General features: G+C 35.4%; 1 protein-coding gene across 1 annotated transcript in view; it reads right to left on the bottom strand.

The window, feature by feature from the left end:
* Window positions 1-15,441, bottom strand: part of LOC109536950 (acid sphingomyelinase-like phosphodiesterase 3b) — a 127,817-nt gene extending 112,376 nt beyond the window's left edge. Inside the window, exon 1 of the mRNA XM_019903436.2 lies at window positions 15,013-15,441. Within this exon, the coding sequence (XP_019758995.1) occupies window positions 15,013-15,109 (97 nt within the window). The 5' untranslated portion in view covers window positions 15,110-15,441. The remainder of the gene's footprint in view (window positions 1-15,012) is intronic.
* Between the last annotated feature and the right edge of the window lie 4,810 nt (window positions 15,442-20,251).

The raw sequence follows: 20,251 nt of genomic DNA, 5'->3' as shown, positions 1-20,251 counted from the left end.
TCCCATTTACTGAAATACCATGAATTTCGATCCCCCATTCCAAACGTGAGTACCCCAGGCCATTTCCGTTACAATATTGAACTTGTTTAACTTATGATTTGAAGGTACTAATTTATAATTTCAATATTCTTGTTAGTATTATAATTAAAAAATAGATCAGGAAAAGGGAAAATTGAATGCAATTTATTTTTGCATATAAAATTTATATTTTATTTACAACATTTAGCGTTCTTCAATAGTTGCATTTGACTCGCTCCTATTTCCCTTATCATTATCTAATCCTGCAAAAGTGGCAAATTGGTTTATTATAACAGTAATAAGAAACGAATTGTGACACTCGATTTTATTTTGCTTGAAGGTAGCTTGCTCTGCATTATTTATCATCTTTAATTGTAACTTTGATTCAAGTAATAACTTTACATTTTGCGGTAGATCAGAAGTAAAATCAACCTTAAAATCTCCACTTAGAATGAATGGTAATTCATGGTAGTTTAGGCCAGTTAAACTGGAACCTTAAATCCCGTCATCGCTTCGATGCGTTTTCATCCGAACTGAGTTCGTCAGAATTCGTGCGAAAAGGAGTGAATGATCCAATTTCATAGCAATCTGCAGGGTGTTTTCTCATAAGTTGACATCCCCCACTAGATCGTTTGTTTCAAACAAATTGTGAAAGTGTCCAACACAAAAGTTGTTTTGCTCAGGTTTTTTAAGCCTGAACTGAAAAGGAAAATAGAAAACACGGAAATGTCAAAATATGACTTAAAGTCGATTTTTTAATGAAACATCCTATAATTTTTTATACCTACCAATAAGATTTTTTTCTTGATTTCAAAATATATGTTTTGACTATATTTGTATTAGCCGTTTTTCCTATATTACGTTTCAAAAATTATAAATAGCAACAAATCAAAATAGCCTTGAAATTTCACAATACGCTTGCTCACATCCCATATCGTTCGCCCAGTAGCACTTTTGTAAGGGAAAATATGGATACCTGGTTTGGACGAGCGGGTCCTATCCAATGGCCTCCAAATATTCCCGACCTAACGACTCTTGATTCTTTTCTCTGGGGTTGTTTATTGAATATTGCGTAGGAGACTGTACTTAGACGCTTTAAAATAGTGGATGCATTTAACGATATTAATATTAATCATAACCAATATATTCAAAACGTTATCGATAAAATTCAGGTAGATTATAGAGCATGTCTAGCGTTAAACGAAGGTCATACAAAATCAGTGATTTTAATGATTTTGTTTTATTTAGTTATTTGCTTAGATATTTATAGTAAGCAACAAGTTCCGTTATGTTCTCGTTCTGTAGTTTTTGTGTCATTTCAGGCTACTTTTGCTTGTTGCTAAGTAAATATAGATTTCTGACATCACGAAATAAAATCCTGTATAAAAATACATCAGGTGTTTCATTAAAAAAAAAAGGATTTTATGTCAAATTTTGGCATTCCCGTGTTTCATATTTTTAGTTTAAATTGGCATTTAAAAGAATTGAGTAAAATTAAACAACTTTTGTTATGGCCACTTTAACAATTTTTTTGAAATAAACGATCCAAGGGGGTGTCAAATTATGAGGAAACATCCTGTACCTACTGACTAGATCGGAAATTATTCGTTGGAATTCGCACGAATCATTACAATGTGCGAACTATCCGAAACAAACGGCATTTATTCGCAAGTTTGTAGTGTTTCTGACTGAATAGCTAATATTTTTGAAATGCACCGAGTTGAAATGGATGTTGAAAAGTCAATAAGTCTTTACGATTCTTTTCAAAGTAGAGTACTGGATCTAGTAGTACTAGATCACCGGCGAATGATAAAGCATAGAGGCTCGTGTTTGATAGTGGAATGCCTATGTATTGCACTTCTGTTTCCATTTTTCAAGAATACTTCAAGGGATATTTTGAATAAAGTCGGTGAGGTACAACATCCTTGCTTCAATACTTTTGATCCAATGAAGCCTGGTGTAATTTGTTTTCCTGATTTTAGCTTTATTACAGGTTATTTGTAGAGAATATGGATGTCTTTAGTTAGCTCTACAGTTATGTTTGTATTCTTTAATAATTCCCAGAGATTGCTTAATGGAACAGCATCGGGGGCTTTGTCGAGGTCCACAAGTAAGGGATGGCTTTTTTCTCTATAACTTGCAGTAGAATTAATATATGGTCCACGACTGATCTACCAGTACGAAATCCAGCTTGTTCTGTTGCTTAAATTTCTGGGTTTTTTTACATCTTATTTTTCACAATTTTCCCGTACATTTCGGACATGTGTCTAGGCTTATTCTAATCTAGTCTACTGTCGTAGTAGGGTTAGTTTGGGTTAAAAAGATTATATAGCAATAACACTTTAAATATAATAACAGATGCGTTATAATGGTAACACAATTTTGTCAGTAGCAATAAATTTAATCAATTGAGTTATCCAACTTCACTAAATTTTTAAATTGCGTCAGAAATATTCGTTAAACGTAAATTTTATTACTTACGTTTTGGTTGTTAAAAATGTATTAAGCTGTAAGATCTGTTACTTGTAGCTAAAAAAGTTAAACACGCCAAACAATTAAATAAGGGTTTTTAACATTTGAATCTCTTCAAGCAACTTGCCGAGCATTTGAAATACAATTTAGCGCTCAAACGAATATAGCACAAAACTCCCATTTAAAGTAACGTTTAATTAAAATACCTAGTGAATAGAGCATACTTGCAGGTATAATCTCCTGACCTAGTTTAACTTGCATATTTGGCGGTGCTCCGCCAAATTGCGCACTTGTCTTGGAATTACGTGAATATCAACGCCCGAAATACTTTATGTACCACATCGGATGGAAGATATTTCAAATGTAAATTTAAATCTCCCGGTTCAGTTTTGATGTGTTGACGGGTAAAATTGAAATAATTCCGCTCGGCAGGAAACGATATGCTGCACCAGCTTTCGGATGTCGAGCCTTACCAGGTGGTGCCTAATTTGTTACTGGAATTGCGTGGCTGAAATCCTTGCAATATTCTGCAGGAGAATAATTAAGATGTCAGAGTAACCCAGTTCTATCAAATTCTAGATTAGTTTAAACCTCGAAAGGCATTGAAAATATGATAGAAAAACGATCAACAATGAGCGTTCATTAAAATGAGCCACCACGTTTCAGCATTCTTCGTTTGCCTGCAAACACATAAGCGTTTTTTTATAAGAAAGCCAAATTTTAATGACATTTAAGTGCTCTTGATTGTGCTCGGCAGGAAAAGATTTACTGCAGCAGATTTAGATGTAGAGCCTCTTCTCATGTTGTCTCTTTTTTATTGGAATTGCTTTGCTCAAATCCTTGAAAGCTTGCGGAACAGGAGAATGAAAATGTCACGTAGCTGACGAGAAAACCATTTCTAGATGAGATCCATTCGTGAAAGATACTGAAAAAATGGTAAAGAAGCCAAACAATAATTTCCATGAAAATAGTCGATGTTTTTATAGCAGAAAATTTTAATTAATCCAATACTAAATGCACCAGGCAAAATTAAACCAGACCCATCAAGCAGAACAATTAAATCGGAACGCTAATGCGTTGCCAGCTAATAATTTATGGGTACACAATGCATCAGTTAAAGGGCATTTATTTCAGAAATATTGGAAACCATATGCAACCACGAAAGTTTTAAAGACAGTATACATGAAAAGGCTATTCTGCCGATAATTATTCTCATTTTGTTTTCCTTTCTTCGCTGAAAACGTTCTACATTTTTATTGTAGAGAAGCAACGAGCCTGCATAGAAGTGCAAGTCATGATGAAATAGGCCAAATTCATTTACATCTGCAACTTCACACGTTTTAGTTTGTGGTGGTTTTAATGAAAACCGGCGAGCTTTTGAGATACCTTCGCCGATATGACTGCAAGCACAGACTAGCGAATTGTACAATGGCAGTAAAAATGCCAAAGGTTTGCATATAAAATGAAATACCGTTATCAATGAACGGCCATAAGTTTCCATAATTTACATTAGACAACTTGTCCAGTTACACATTAGTTTTTCTACCCCCGGAATCAAAGTGATAATAAACAGAAAAAGTTAATGGAAAATTGGTAAATCTTTCCAGGAACACTTTTAAATTCATTTTCACATGTTGGCCAGGTATTTTCAGTAAGCAAGTAAAAATTTAAAAAGTCTTGTTGCCCTGAATTGGACCCAACAGCTTAGCAGTTTCCATTATAATCGACTAGCACCATTTTATCAAAAGCTGCAAAATGCAGAGCTAATCTTCCAGCTTTACTTACTGGCAATTTCTAGAATTTTCACTGACCAAGCTTAGCTTAGCTGTCAGACACAATTAAGCAATTGCACAAAATTAATTTTAAATTTCGCAAGAGCCCGACGCCATTTATTCCATGCGGACATGTCGAGGATTAAAATAACATTTACTTGTTTCCGTTCCTATCCAATAAGCTTTGCAGCGCTAAATTGCATTACGGTGTGGTCATCATATTATGACTGGAAACTGTGCTGGAGTTTGAGAAAAATTTGCCCCGAATTCCATTTCTCGGGTGGCACTTTTAAAGGAAATGCGAAATAAAGTAAATGCCGGATAATGGGAAATTAGATGGTGTTTGAGGAAGTTGCAGAAGTTATACTGTAATAGTAAAGAAATTGCTGTCTTTCGGGTGATTCTTTCACGTTTGAAAAAAGCTAGTAATTCCGTAGATTACTGTTTTTTGGTTATTTTCGTTTTTCCGGAAATATTGTTGCTTTTAATCCAAATCAAGACCGGAGACTGAAGCACAAATAATATTTATAAAAAAAATAGGTGGCAAACATATTTGAGGAGGTCACTTCTTTCCCGTAAAAGCTGAATCGAATTTGGTTTTACGTTATTAATATGGATGTTAATATTACAAAGGTTGACTGTTGAAAAATAATAGGAATTGTGTTCGATTCCAATAACATCAACAGGCTACACAAAACACAACTCTTAGCGATTTTTTATTTTTCATATCACTGTTTTTCATCTAATTTTGGAATGTCTGATCAAAGCGTCCGGTATAAATTGAATAAAAATCGTTTGCAGTGCAATAGAAAATGAAATTCTTTGTTCAATGTTCAATGTTCAAATGCTGTTAAAATATCCACCGTTTTGTTTAAATTATAATCACGAACTTAAAATGTGAAAATGACGCTAATATAAGTGAATAAACAGTTTTCAGTCAAAACTTTTTGTGATTAATTAGGTCAATATAATGCGTAAATTAATTGTGCATTCTATGATCTGACGTTATTGATTTTTCGGAGTTCGACGTCCCAAAGTAGGTATTGTTTCGAATCACAATTGTGGTATTCTGTTGACACAACTTCTCCAATATGTCGCCTATCACGAACGAAACAAGAACTATGAGACTCGAACACACCGACATAAAACCCTAAAAAGAGTAAGCCCGAAAACCACTTTACTGCAGTTTCCTCGCAACAATGGTTTTAAAGGGAGATCGAGTCGGAAAAACCTTACTCAGAACTATTTACTGCTTTAAAACAAGATTACACGCATTGAGGAATTTTCTGCAGATCCCGGCCAGCATTTCGTTATCTCGTTGCAAACGCGTTTCTTTACTTTTAGTGTTAGTAAAATTTATCACAGTAATTCATGGAATGGAGCAAAATCTTAAAAATATGCTTTCCCCGTTTGCTGAAAAGTACTTCCATAGTGTGGAATAGATCGATAATGGTTTCGAACTTGAATTAAATATTATGTGGCTTTTCCCTCTTTCGCTGAACATCTATATGTTTTGAACAGTTCGCTTTAGTGGGCATTAATTGATAAATAAATACGGTGGAAACTAGTGACTATTACAATGAGAATAAAGAGACCACAAATCTAATCGACTGCAGCCATTTTCAGGAAATTCGAAATAGTAATTATCTAACTAAACTCCCCATTTTCATTTGCTATATTTTCACTTCTATTATAATATACTCCGCACGTAGTAGGTACTCACTCCAAAATGTCGAGGCAAAGTTTCAGTTAATTAATCTAATACACGGCAATTAAATATATCAATTACTTCTATACAATTATCGCTAATGTGAACAATGTCAATTGCTTCAAGCTATTATATAAAACATGTATTTGGTAAACGCAATGAATTTCGAGCTCACCTTTGTATTAGCGATTAACTGGAATATGCAGTTAGCTGGTGAGTTACACAGAGTGATTCAAAATTGGCGTCATTCTTTTTAAGGGGTGATAGGGGCTCACTTGGAGAGTACGACAAAAATTATGAAAACATTTTTTTTTTTTATTTCTAGAAGATATTATATATATATACATATATATATATATACAACAGTTAAAAATCGATGCTTTGCTATTAAATATTATGTTGCAAAGGTCCTATCTTTGAGAAGCAACTTCCTAAAATGCGTTTTTTGAAAAGTCAAATCGCAATGATGTTTTTGGTCATTAACAGATAGTTACAGGTAGGTAGCCTTTGTCAATAATAACAATAATTTGTGAAACTGTGACTTACTTTGAAGCTTCTTTAACGAACTTCCGGATATGCGATTAGTTCTGAGGAAACGCCACAATAATATAGCAAAAGCTCTAAGAAGTTACGCCAATAAAGGACTAGATATATTGGAAGATTGGCTTCAGGAAGATAGTGGACGACGATAGATGTTTGGGGTCCAGACACAGAGGGATTGGAGATAATAGCAGCTGAGCCTTCCAGGAGTCTTGCATTATGCTCTGTGTTACTTCACAACAACTAACACTTTCCCAGGCACCAAATACCAAGGAAGGGTCTACATTCCTACCACGTATGAAAGATAAACAGGACCCAAAGACACATTAAATCTCTGCTTTCCTCAACATCGGTACAAATAGAGCACGAATTAATTAACCGCATACGAGAAACTGCTCAAAATGTGAAGCCAGACTGCCGCCAACAGTGTACCATAAAGGAATTGGACGCAAACATGTTTGGAGTTAAACGGGCTGGACTTCAAACTGTTCATGTGAGATAACAACTTCATTGTATTTATTTGTTGTTATTATTGTTATTTCTGGTGTTGACATCTATGCACAGAACGTCTCCCTATATTATATTATGTGCATCAATGGCGGATTCGGGTACACCACTCTTTTAAACCAAAATTGTTGCCCGCACTGACCGTAGTGAAATATTTACTTCCCACTTTCCTTTTTGTTGTGTTTATGGTTCAATGGTTACTACAATTTTAAATAATTAAGAAGTAACAGGTATTTATGTAATGTTAATGACGAAGTTGTAATTGAGGTATTATGTGATGTTAATCAGTCAATGAGACAGTGTTAACTCGGCCTGGGGCAACTGATAGGGTGGATTGAGTAGCTCTCTCGGATATCACTGCCGGTCCCAAGCCCGGATAAACCCCACCTCATAAAAAATATGGCGTGTGAAGACACACGACAAGCCTCGGATCAGGATGGATAAACAGAGACGTCCAAAGCAAGGAAAATAATAACGAATATCGGAATATGGAATGTACTTAGCTAGCGCAGGACGGGTGAAGCGGTCAGGACAATTGTAGAAATTGCGCTGCTGAAAATTGATGTCAGTGCACTACAGGAAATAAGATGGCTGGCTCAGGAAATCTGAATATAGAAAATTTAGTTATCTTTTATAGCGGTAACAACCAGAACGTGCATCAGTTCGGCACCGGCTTTGCAATTAAGAAAAACCTACTGGGCTCAGTCCTAAAAATTGAACCCCTTAGTGAACAAATATGCTACTTAAGAATGAAAGGAACAGTCTATAACTGCTCCTAACTGTCTGTACATGTACTAACAGAAGACAAAGATGAACCAGTAAAAGACGATTTCTATGACACCCTGGAGAGTAAAATAGGCGCTCTACCTGAACAGAATATGACACTTATATTAGGAGATTTTAATGCAAAACTAGGAAGAGAAGCGATATTAAGGCCCCACGTGGGCACAAAAAGCCTACACGTATTCTCAAATGATAATGGGCTAAGGTACTTGCAGAGCTAGCAGCATCTAACGACCTCCTTATTAATTCTACAATGTACGATCCTAAAGAGACATGGGCCCCCAATGACGTTAAAACAAAAATCAAATTGATCACGTCGTAATTGATGCAAGGCGCGGAAGCAACGTCCTGGATGTAAGAAGCTATCGAGGGGCAGACGCGGCCTCGAACCATTTTCAGGACGGAGCAAAGCTGAGAATCAGAAAATCAATCTCAAAAAATGTACAATCCAAACAAGATCAACAGTGGGATACAGCAAAATTGGAAAACGCAAAAACCAGAAGGCGTTTCCAGGCGGAAATAGAGCAGCGATTCCAAGAAATTACAAATACAGATGACATAGACACGAGATGGAAAGTACTATCTGAAGCAACCATAGGGGCATCGTAACCGGAGATGAAGCCATAATAAAGGCATTAGAATCGTACACAATCAGGTCACAATGTGTGCTGAATTGTGTAAAAGAACTTACAACCCTGGCCCGGAGCTCAGAGTAAAACTCACTTGGGCAACTGGTACGAACAGGAACAAAGAAAACGAGACTGCTGCGGAACTTGCTAAGGCAGGGACCGAGAAACCACTGACCAACCAAGAACCTGCTTGTGGTATATTTCATGCCCAAGTTAGGGTAGCAGTTGGGCAGTGGATCTTGCAACAACACAGAAAGTACTGGGAGGAGACACCGCGACCATACTGCAAAGCAGTTGGTGGGACGTCCACAACCAGTACGTAAAAATGAACTGCTAGGTCTAAGCAGGCAAAAAATAAGGAGGATAGTAGCCTTTTTAACAGGATACGCCCCCTGTAAAAAACACCTCTTCTGGATGGGACGGAGCGATMAACCGACCTGCAGGGGTTGCAAATTAGAGGACGAAACTACTCTGCATGTTATGTGTCACTGCACGTCATATGCAACAGGTAGACGAAGAATTCTGGGAGGGGATGAAACTCCACCAGACCAGATCATGAGAAATCCCCTCAAGATTCTTCTGGAATTCATTGAATATACAGGGATAATGAGGGAATACAATTACGAGGGCACAATAGGACAGAAATGATCGCGGTGCAAAGTCAACACCACCTCGGCGGCGAGGAAAGGGTTTTAGTGGGTAAACAGCTTAGCTCCACACAACCCAGAGCGACAGACCACCAGCTCTGGGAGTAGATAAAATAGCATCTCCTAAACCTCACCGGAAAAAAAATAAGCGATAGGGGCAGCATGTGTGACTCTGGGAGTAAAGCCAAGGAAAAAAAAATCCATTGGTACGATCCAGAATGTGAGAGGGTACTTAAGGAGAGAAATAATTCAAGACTAGTAATGATGCAGGATCCAACTGAAGACAACAATAGTAATTCAGACAACTAAGAATAGAGGCCAATAAACTACTTAGAAGGAAAAAAAGAGAAGAACACGTCCAGGAATTGCAGGAATTATAAGTCGATGGAAGGAATAACACCAGAGAATTCTAGGACAATAAGAACAAGAAAGAAGGGCTTTAGCTTCCAAACCAAACCGGCCAGCTTCCAAACTGCAAAAATCTGAGACAAGACCCTTCTCGAATGGAAATTGAGAGAGCCATAATAAAGTTGAAAATCAAGAAATATCCTGGTAAAGACACGATAACCGCCGAACTTCTGAAGCACGCCGGAAACACAGTAACATCCCAACTACACGAACTCATAATAACTATCTGGAAAAAATGAGAAGGTCCCAGAAGACTGGAAAGAGAGCATAATAATCCCCATACACACAAAAGGAGACAGAATGATATGCAAAAATTATAGAGGAATATCGCTTATAAACGTAGCATACAAAGGGCAATGAAAAATAGTTCTGTCAAGAATTACCCCACTCACAGAGGAAATAATGGGAGATTATCAGCGTGGCTTTCGGACAAACCGATCAACTGTTCACAATTAGACAGATACTAGAAAAATCCTGGGAATTCAATAGGCAGCTATACCAATTGTTTATAGACTTTCAACAAGCCTATGATAGTGTGAAAAGAGTTAAGATCTGGGAGACGATGGCAGAATTCAGGATACCTACCTCATAACACATTTATCCGATCCTACTCTGATCATACAATCGGACGACGATCTGAGAGAGAAATGGTACTAGACTTTGAGCGCCGTAGTTCACATATTTCCGCTACCTGCCCGACCCGTCTCCGTTTTTCTATCGGATCATGTTCCGATTTTGGTGGCTATTCGAGGGGTATTTTATATCCGATTGCCGGAAAGAAAACGGTCCGTTACGCCACTGACACATTATGTTTTGGTTTTAATCATGAGCTTAATGAAACCTGAGGAGCTAATTGAAGAAGTGAGGAAATAGTGTGAAAATTTGGTACTGTTTTTTTTTTCGGAAGTTTTTTTCCAAAAGACTAAACGTCGATCACTGGAAATTTTAAAACACTGACAAAATTTCGTCAAGTCGTCTAAGACACGAAAGAAAAATTTTAAAAATTTTTCTATATGAGATTGTGTTTTCCAAGCGGCATGGGCCTAAAATCTGTGCTTTCGCTTGTCCTCCCTCAAATATCTTCGTTTTTCTTTTTCTTTATTGTCTAGACAAAGTGCCACCATGGCCAAGTCACACCCTCGAAAATGTGTAAACATTTTTCCAATGCTCCGCTGCAATATTGCTTGCCCTTAGATTTGCGAATAGCAACTGCATATGACTATCGGAGCCAAAAATTGGTAGGAAAACTAAAACGTGTATGACATGTGTGCCTTCTTCTTTGGTCATCGACGGAAGGTACGCTGATCGGAGTCGGATCGGATAAATGTGTCCGACCTGAGATGGGCAGCAGAGACAAGAAATAGTTATCCCCTGTTTGTGATGGGCAGGACACGTGCGTAAGCAGCCCGAATATAGGACTGGTATGGCACAAAGCCCCAGAAGGGATAAGACCACTTGAAAGCCCCAGAGGGCATAAGTCCACTTGGAAGACCCAGATTAAGATGGCGAGATAACATCGCTGCTGATCTGAGAAAATCGGACGTCGAAAATTGTACGGAGCTTATGACCGACCGAATTAGATGGAGGCAAGTCGTCGCGTCAGCCAAAGCCCACCAGGGGCTGTAGCCGTACGGAGTAAGCAAGTAAGTAATGAGGCACATTTCCTTGAAAAAAATTGTTTCCATTTTTCTGATCTAGTTTTTTGCAAATATCTCAGTTATAACTGACAATTTTTTTTCTATTTTTTTTGTACTCCCAAAACACCCCCAGATAATTTCACTCTGATGATTTCTCACTCATTTGTGTTGGTGCACACAGACCGTTCAAATAATTGCATTTGCTAGCACATAACCGATTGTTACTTGGAAACTAAATGGACTTGTTACCTTTCTGATGTTGATTTGTTTATTTGGAATTATTTACAAGGTACAAATCAATTGAAACAAGCAAATTTTGCTGACTTTCTCAACTGAACGCCGTTAATTCCATACATATAGGGAACAGAACTAGAAACGGCAAAGCCTATACAGAACACAAATATTCCATTATAATCCTTTCAAGAACAGCAAACATAATGCTACCCAATAAAGGACTGGACCAAGGCCACTTTTGCCCTAATAATGGACACATTGTGCGACATATTAATATTAAAACCTTGTATCCCGCGTTTTAGTTTTAACGATGTTATACAGCCACAAAACAGCAAATTAACTTTCGGAGTGCGAGTAGGTAGGAGGAAAATGAGGTTTTATCATATGACGTAAAATGTAGGGTAGCCTGAGATTAAAACGCCAGATTTTCAGAAAACTTTGTAAAAGATAAGGTACTTTGGCGGAATATTAGATCAGCCCTAGGATTTATATGAAATAGTACTCTTGGGCTTTCAGATATTATGAATATTAAAAAAGTTAGTTGAACTCTACAATTAACTCTCTATATATTAAACTCTCGTCCAAGAAGTTTCTTTACGCATTACGATTAAACGATTGTTGAAAATCGCTGAAAATATTAACAAGGCTTTATGAACAAACATTTTATGGAATAACAACGTGAACCATCTAAAATAGTTGCTCATTAAGCAAGATTCAGTTCAGAGCAAATTACCTTTACAGCTTTAAAAAATTCCCATAGAAATAATTAAACATTTAGTCATTGTTTTTGTTCTGTTTTATACTCTGCCAAACAAAGAAATACCGCTCGCTGGAAAGAATCATTGGTGTATAATGTTAGTATCTAAAAAAAGGGACGTATTCCTATAGCAATTGGCTGGAACATTATGTTTTCACTAAGAAGATATATAATGAGGTTTTGTCTAGTGGGACGGAAAAGTATCTTAGAGCTTGTTTATTTCGTTTGAAACACCCAAAGATGTATGCTTGCTATTCAGAAAACCATGCGTTTGTTTTTAATATAAAGAGCTCGTAACTTTATATGGTTAATTACTGCTGAGTAAATATTTAAGCCTTTGATTAGTGTGAATGGGGATTGTTATTAACAAAAGCATTTCAACTAAATTACAAAATTGATGGGTCGGCTTGATCGATTTTGTTTGAATATTTACATTAACATATTTTAAGTAAGAAAGGTATATGGAGCAAAATCAACTAAAAACTGATGTAGAAAACCACAATTCACAAATTTTATACAGAGTTATACATACGACATACTACATAGGTAGGTAAATTTTATTATTTAATCATCAATAGCTTATGAAAAATTCCGTACTAATTCTAGTAGTCTATTGTAGTTCTTAATCTACATTTCAAGGCATCTTAATGTGTTATTGTTTCCAGTACAAAGATCAGTCAACATAAAACATATTCAGGTTTCTGGTAAATACAAAACATCCATTAACGGATCAACTTTTATCCGACATTGGCAAATCAAGCATTGTCGGATAAACAAATGGATGCTCTTAAATAATGTTAATAGAGACAAATGAATTCCACGCGAATAAGTCGATTATAATGCGATGGAGGAAACTCTCAATTTTTAAACACAATACATATTATATAACAAATAGCCAAAGAGTTTCGGACTTTGTAACACGGGTTGATAGGGAAAAAAAATTATAGCAATTTATAGCGAGATCCGCTCAATACTGCTGTCTCACATTGTTTAACCAATCAACTGCATTTGGGAAAAGCATTCCAACATTTGACCAGCGGCAAATTCAAAATTAAATAGTACTTAATAAATATCATACATTTGTATAGAACTGAAAAAATATCCTTCCACTATATGATCCTCCCTGTGATATAAAATGATTGTATAAAGGAAGTTTTTGTGTTCCGATAAAATAGCATTTTTCCACAGCCCGTTAGCGCACGTAGATGTCCGAGCTCGCAAATGGTATTGCAGCACTGGAAATTGGCCTGTTTTTTGAAACTTTTACTAATAACGGAAAAAAATTGTCAACCAAATCGCATTATTTTAAACCAGGATTTGACGAGCTCGCCTTTGGGGTTACAAATTGTTTTTGTTGGATTCGGAAAATTGAGATATGTCGACAGTAACAACTGGAATACAGAAACAGCTTTTATTCGTGGTGCTTGACTGGAACCACATTTATTTGAAATAAGAGAATTTTTTTGATTTAAGCTTAATATAAGATAGAAAATTGAGGAAACGCGGTTGCAAAACAAATATTTAAAAAATACATTAAAATGTTTTCCGAGTTTTTCCGACTAGAACAAACCGGCATTTAATACCCATATTTCAATCAGTGCACAGTGAACAAAATGTACTTAATTGACACAATTAAATGGGCCTGAAAACTGAAATAAATTCGAATAACTCAAAGTGCAAATTTCAAATGCTTGCGTTTTAAATACATTTAAAATTGTTGTTCGAATTTTCCAATCAATTAACACATTTAATTAAAACATTTGAAGCTAGGCTGCGTTTTGTTCACTGAAAAGTGGCCCGAAAGTAAAAAGTTCTGTTAGAGGCAATTGCTGCTGTCTGTATTCGACGGGTTTAATACGTACATCACATCCGGACTTTCTATTAATCAGACAAAATTGCTTGCAACCTAAATTAATTGAATCTTTCCGCCATTAATGTATTTTGACTATCAGCTTGTTGATTTGGATTATTTTTACTTTTTTCTGTCTTATATTATTTACATGGTAACAGTCATTATTTTAGTTATAAAATATATATTTGTGTTTCTAATTAATTGTTCTTCAACTATTGTCATTTAAATTCAATTTAAAACTAATTTACTGCTGCGGGATATTGTTCAATACCAATTACTCCATGTTCATGGAAATATGAACTAGGTACTCAACTTATATCTGATAAGTACTACGAAATTGGCATGTTTTTACGAATATACACAATATCGTGTTTTGACCGTTCAAATAAAGTTTTAAATCAGAGATTAGGCATTTTTCTTTTAAACATCGAATACTTCTAATCATCAATCAATTAAAATTTATCATTTTATATCAATAGATTTAAAAAATAAAATAAAATCGGAACTATCTAAAATGCAAATACCTGAGAAAAAATCACTACATTTCTATTTAAAAAAAGCGGACACGTTTATAGAATCTGATTAAATAAATAGCGTTCGATTAAATTTTCTAACTCAATTAAGCGAACATAGGAGAGATTTAAAAGCACAAGCTTGTTGCCGCTCTATCGTGAATAATGCACAATAAATAATACAAAATTGAATTGAAAAACAGACACCGAGCAAAAGAAATACGTTAAGTACGCAAATTTTAAGTAAATCTTTGAATGTAGTTAGGAGTTTCCATTTTATATGCCGCATTATTGCATATAGAAGACCAATATATTTCAATTTACAATTCTATTGCTTTTGTTGTTAAACTGTTTTCATTGTGGTTTTGATTGATTAAAGTAATTCATAAAAAATGGTTAATGCGATAGCAAAACTAAGGATCTAAGAAAAGTCGCAAATAGTCCAAATACGTAAGAGTGAGCCGAATGAATGAAACTGGAGAAACTTTAAATCAACCATTTAAATTCATTCGTTTTCTGAATGGAATAACACTCACCTATTTTCTCATAAAGCTCGCCTCGTCCACAAACACCCACTGTGAGTAATCCAATTCCAACCAGCCACACGTATATTATTTTCGTCAGTTCGCACATTATGGAACACTAAAGTGTCAACACTTAAACATGGAAATAGACGCTTGTTTCATAAATAAATTACCAGTTGAACTAATTTGTTTGTGGTCTTTCAGAAAAATCTGAATTGTTTCAATTGGGTCAAACGTTTAGAAAATGCGCTAGATAAAAACCATTTTTTTTCTGCTGAAGAAAATCGCGCCCGGTGCCTGAGATCTGATCTCGCAACTTTACGTAATTTGAGCCTCCCCTCAATAGCGCTTGATCTACTCCAACGCAACTCAAACGAAAGGAGAAACTAACTTCAGCTTCACTTCTGTTGGGAGTCGCGAGTATCTCGATGAGCCGAATGCAGAGCACAGGCGCTATACGTTTGCGTTGGCGCTTGGATATTTTCCTATGGTGTAGTTTGTCCAAGGTTTTTGTGTTGTTATTGCTTTTATCGCCAGTTCTTGGAGATTATGCCGGTTTTTATTTGGTACGATGACTGCCGCGGCGCTGCCTGGCCTTAAAGTTAGCATCTGTTCGTCTAATGTGGTGCTTTTCAGCTTTTTCGCAAAATTAAACGTGTCATCAAATCTCAACAAGCTGTTTCCGCTTTACAACAGCAAATTAGGGTTTTGTATTTATATTTTGTTAAAAACTTCGGAATATTTTTCTAGTTGCACAGTATTATTATAGAACTTTTTACTGCATTTATCAAATGTGTGAAAGTAGCATCAGGCAACCTAGTTGGATGCACATATGAGGGCCTCACCCTTGTGAAGGATAGTTGGAAAAGGTTTCCGAACTCATCGCTGCAAATCTATCAAGCTTGGAGCTTTCCACGTTTACTAGCACTTAAAGGAAAGACGGAGAAAAATCCATCTCTGTTAAAACATTATTTACTACCGTAAAATCACAGCCATAAAACATTCAATAGCATATTTGCCTAGCAGCCGGCTCCCTACCTAGGAAAGGCAGCACAGTAAAACGTATGAAGTGTTTATCTCCGAAAGTAAACTGGCTGTTGTCCCAAAACAATACAAGTGAATATGCTGAGTGTTTACACTACAGTTAAGATAATATTTCAGCATTCAGACAGTTTCCGTTGCTGGCTCTCATCCGTTAGAATTATGTCGAGAAAAGATTAAAATAATTTATGCACATATGCACGTATCAGAATAGGATATATGGGCGCCATGTCTCTTAAGCCATAGTTTTAACGTTGCAACGTGTTCTATGAATATCTTGTGCGAAATATAGAGCTTGAAACAGTTTATTCCCATATTTCAAAATATAATTAATTTGTAATGGGATAAACAGAATATCCAAAAAAGGCAAATATAAACCGACTTTTTGTAACACATCCGAACAAGTATAAATTGTACTTTGCGTACTGAAAGCTAGTGTGAGTTTTACTTAATTGTTTGTGAATGAAAGTAAATGATGCAAACGAATTAATTATTTCCAATTGAAAGAAATTGTTCTTGTGTATTCAGAATAATCCGAATGTGCCCTTCCAAACATCTTCTGCGGGTACTTTTGGCTGAAAATCAAAGCAGAGCAAGGAAGCAGTTGGGAATAAATTTGCAAATAAACCTCACACATTTTCAGTTAAATGTGCCCCTAGGGGATCTGCTGACTGGAGGCGGTTAATTTGGGCCTATTAAATGACATAATTATTCCTAATGTTAAATTGGCTTTTGCTAAATAAATGTTCAATCTAATTGATATGTTTCCTATTCTCCTAAGCGAAACAATTAAATACAAAAAATAACTATCGTTGGGATTGTGTCACTTATTCCAAATTGGTGAAAAACTGTGAATAATTGTATGGAACTTTTCAAAATTCCTTAACGTCTCTATTTTGAGTCTAAATATGTGAACATTTCAAAGCAAGATTTTTAGAAATTTCTACTATAGTTGATTTTATTGCATCTAAATAAAAGCAAATCATTGTCTTATATTACACTTCTATAAAAACTGGACAATATTCGGTCCAATTCATGAAAATCGTCCAGGTTTCTTTTCCTGAAAGTTAACGAATTCGATTCTTTCATTACAGCTTCGCGATATACTCTTGAGCTTATCGAAATCACCACTGCGAGTAATAAAAACTGAATTGTAAACGGTGGCAATCCGCACCGCATCCGAAAGTTGATTTGCTGGAGAAAGTTTCCGGAAAATATTTCAGAGCAATGTATGTTCAAAGACTGTTCCCGGTGAGCGAAAGATTTGAACTGAATGTTCGGGAAACTTTAAAGCGTCCGGGCTTTTGAAGAAATCCGGTGTACGGCTGAACATTCAATCGAATGCAATTAAGAAAAAAAAACAAGACATTGGCATTGGAATAATTTTTAAAGGATGCAGCTATTTTGTTGTAAAACACATTTAGAGTTTATCATTTTGTTGAGTAATTGACGTAATTCTATATACTTAAGTACATATTTTCTTAAAATTATGTATAAAGGCAGTATTTTAAATTCGTAGTCTGTATAAGGCCGAGGACTTGAAGATTGCAACATTTAGGAGTTTTCATTCTCCATCAATCATTTCCTTTGATTGGGGCAGAATAATTCCCAAAATGTTCAATTCCAAAAATATAATTAAGTTGTTCGATTGAATTGAATACGAAAACCTGATGCAAAGCTACATAAATGAAAGAGCCGTGAGATAGAGGCATGTAAATAAAACACACTTCTCGCTAATTTACGACTGCAACTCTTTATACTTGTTGAACTGTACTTGTTGTGCTGCATAAGCACACTCCTCTATTATCCTCGTTTTTTGAGGAACAAAGACGACCCCTATGCTAAACGAACTGGCAAATGTAAATAATTCCTGTACCCGAAAGGACAACTGTCTTAATTCAGCTGCAAAAATTGTAACGAGTAGAACTATTTTGAACATTTATAATATGATAACCCCAAAATCTTGCTATGAATCTATTGAATCTGTATTGGTTTACACTAGTAAAATTTTGCACTTGTAATTGAAATTATACTCGGCTCGTGAATTGTGTCTGAAATTATAAAACCTATTTTCAAATTCCATTTGTGTTATGTGTAAATATATGTATGTGATTTTGTCGAGTAACTTTAATAGGTATATTTTATACTATATTTTCTTCAGATTACCATCTGAAAAACATATTTAGAAGTATTTCTTTTTCATGCACTTTACATTGTGCATTTGTGTGAAGTGGATCTATTGTTTTATTTAATGCAAATGGTAAAATGTACACGCAAAATTTTAAGGACGAATAGGAAAAATAAAAGCTTCTTAAAACGATTTACAAAAATAAAAATCCTCTAAACCCACATTCTAAAAGCCGAAGGCGATTTTTTACTGGAAAGCCGCGGCGTTTAGGCAAAATATTTTTTTGCGTTCCAGACGTGTTCTGCCTTTTAAAGAAGAAGCGATGTGGAAAAAATCAAAGAAAGGACCATATATCCCAGTCAGCTGGCTGGCGATATATTAAAAGAATGAAAAAGGCGACCGCATTATACATATATATTTTGCTGGGTAGGGGAGCGAACTGATGGAAGGTAAACTTGAAGTTTACAGTCATTAGATATCACTTGGCTTTTTGGATTTTCCCATTACTGGAGTGTAATAAAGACACATATTCTGAACATGGAAAATCGACTCTAGTGCAAAAAAGCTTTCATATTAAGAGTTTTCTAACACGCTTAGCAGAAAGAGCCGCACTAATCGATATAATAGTGATACCCTCATTGCAATGTACATCTCCGATCTGTCCCAACGTCCAATCAACAAACACATGGCACCATAATTGATAATTTCGCTTTAGTTGCTCTTCGGGCTTCGGGCAATTGAATTTGGTTTGGGAATGAACTTGCATTTGTATGCAACACTTGCAATGTATAAATAACCGAAACATTTCGCATTTCTCAAAGCTCAACATAGGCTTATTTAATCTTACTAAATATTGTTAGATTTTATGTATGTAAAAACAATTTTATTTAATTTAAATTTTCCATCCTAACAACTTGAGACTCACGTCAAATCGTAATATCAGCATAAACGATTTAATAAAAAATATCTCTTCCACATTCCACATAGGTCAAAAATAAACCAGTTCAGTGACCGTTTGAAATGGAAGAAATTTTAAGCGACCATTAAGACCAGAAACGAAAATAAAAATTTAAAAAGTCGAGCGCAAAATTAATTGATACCTAGCTCTAGTTGCCGGATACTTTTAGCTCGTTTAATGCAATTATTAATTACTTTAGGAACTATATTTCACGTTAAAACGGCCCGATGACCATCTGTTTTTAAAAAGACTGTGGAAGGGTCCGCCAACTATTAAATATAGCTTGAAAAATCACATCACATGTAAGTTTGAAACGATCATAAATTTTATGTGATTAATGATATAAAATAAAATTAATAAAATAAATCCGAATGGGGATAACGATGTAAAAGCTTCCGAACTTGCTATGTCTTATGGTTTTAAATAGTTCAGAAATATTTGATATATGGATTAAAATGCAATCTTTTTGAATAGGATGATCTCGAAAAAATCCTGCCCAAGTACAAGCTCTTAATTAACACAACTTTCCCCAATATTACTCGTCTTACTTCAACTTCAAAGATCTAGAAAATTAATTTGGGAATTTGAGCCTACAGTGATATTGAAAATTAATTGAATGAATGAATTATACTCAAGCTTAAGAGCTTTGGAAATTAAGAGAGACGATGGTCCGCTATCCCTGTTGTTTCGCAATGACTAGTTGATTAAGCTTCAAAAGTCAAGTATAAATTTAAAAACGTTTTGTAGTAAACATTTGACGTAATTGGAAAAACGAAATAAATAGCTGCGGGTTGTCATAAAAAGAGCTAATTACTGTTCATAGTTAATGAGCCTTTAAAGCTCTGGCAAAAGACAAAAATATAAAAAGAGAAAATACATTTCACCTTTCTTGAAGGACAATATCCGATGGCTCTTCAATGCGATTAAATTATATTGAAAGAAGAAATGTAAATTAAGTGTAGGAAAAGTAGAAGCAATTTAAATTCATGAGAAAATCTAAGAATTTGAAAAAATTTACATCCACATAATTCGCTACGACGTCAAGTAGTTTAGTCGAAGGGCTTGGATAGTGTTGAGCTTTTGGTTGCGGTACTTTGGTACAACTTTGGTTGCGGTACCCAGTT

The sequence above is a fragment of the Dendroctonus ponderosae genome, unplaced genomic scaffold, assembly GCF_020466585.1.
Source record: "Dendroctonus ponderosae isolate FM_Combo_2020 unplaced genomic scaffold, Dpon_F_20191213v2 Dpon_F_20191213_2, whole genome shotgun sequence".
Taxonomy (NCBI): Eukaryota; Metazoa; Arthropoda; class Insecta; order Coleoptera; family Curculionidae; genus Dendroctonus; species Dendroctonus ponderosae.
This window is presented reverse-complemented; position numbering and strand designations above follow the sequence as displayed.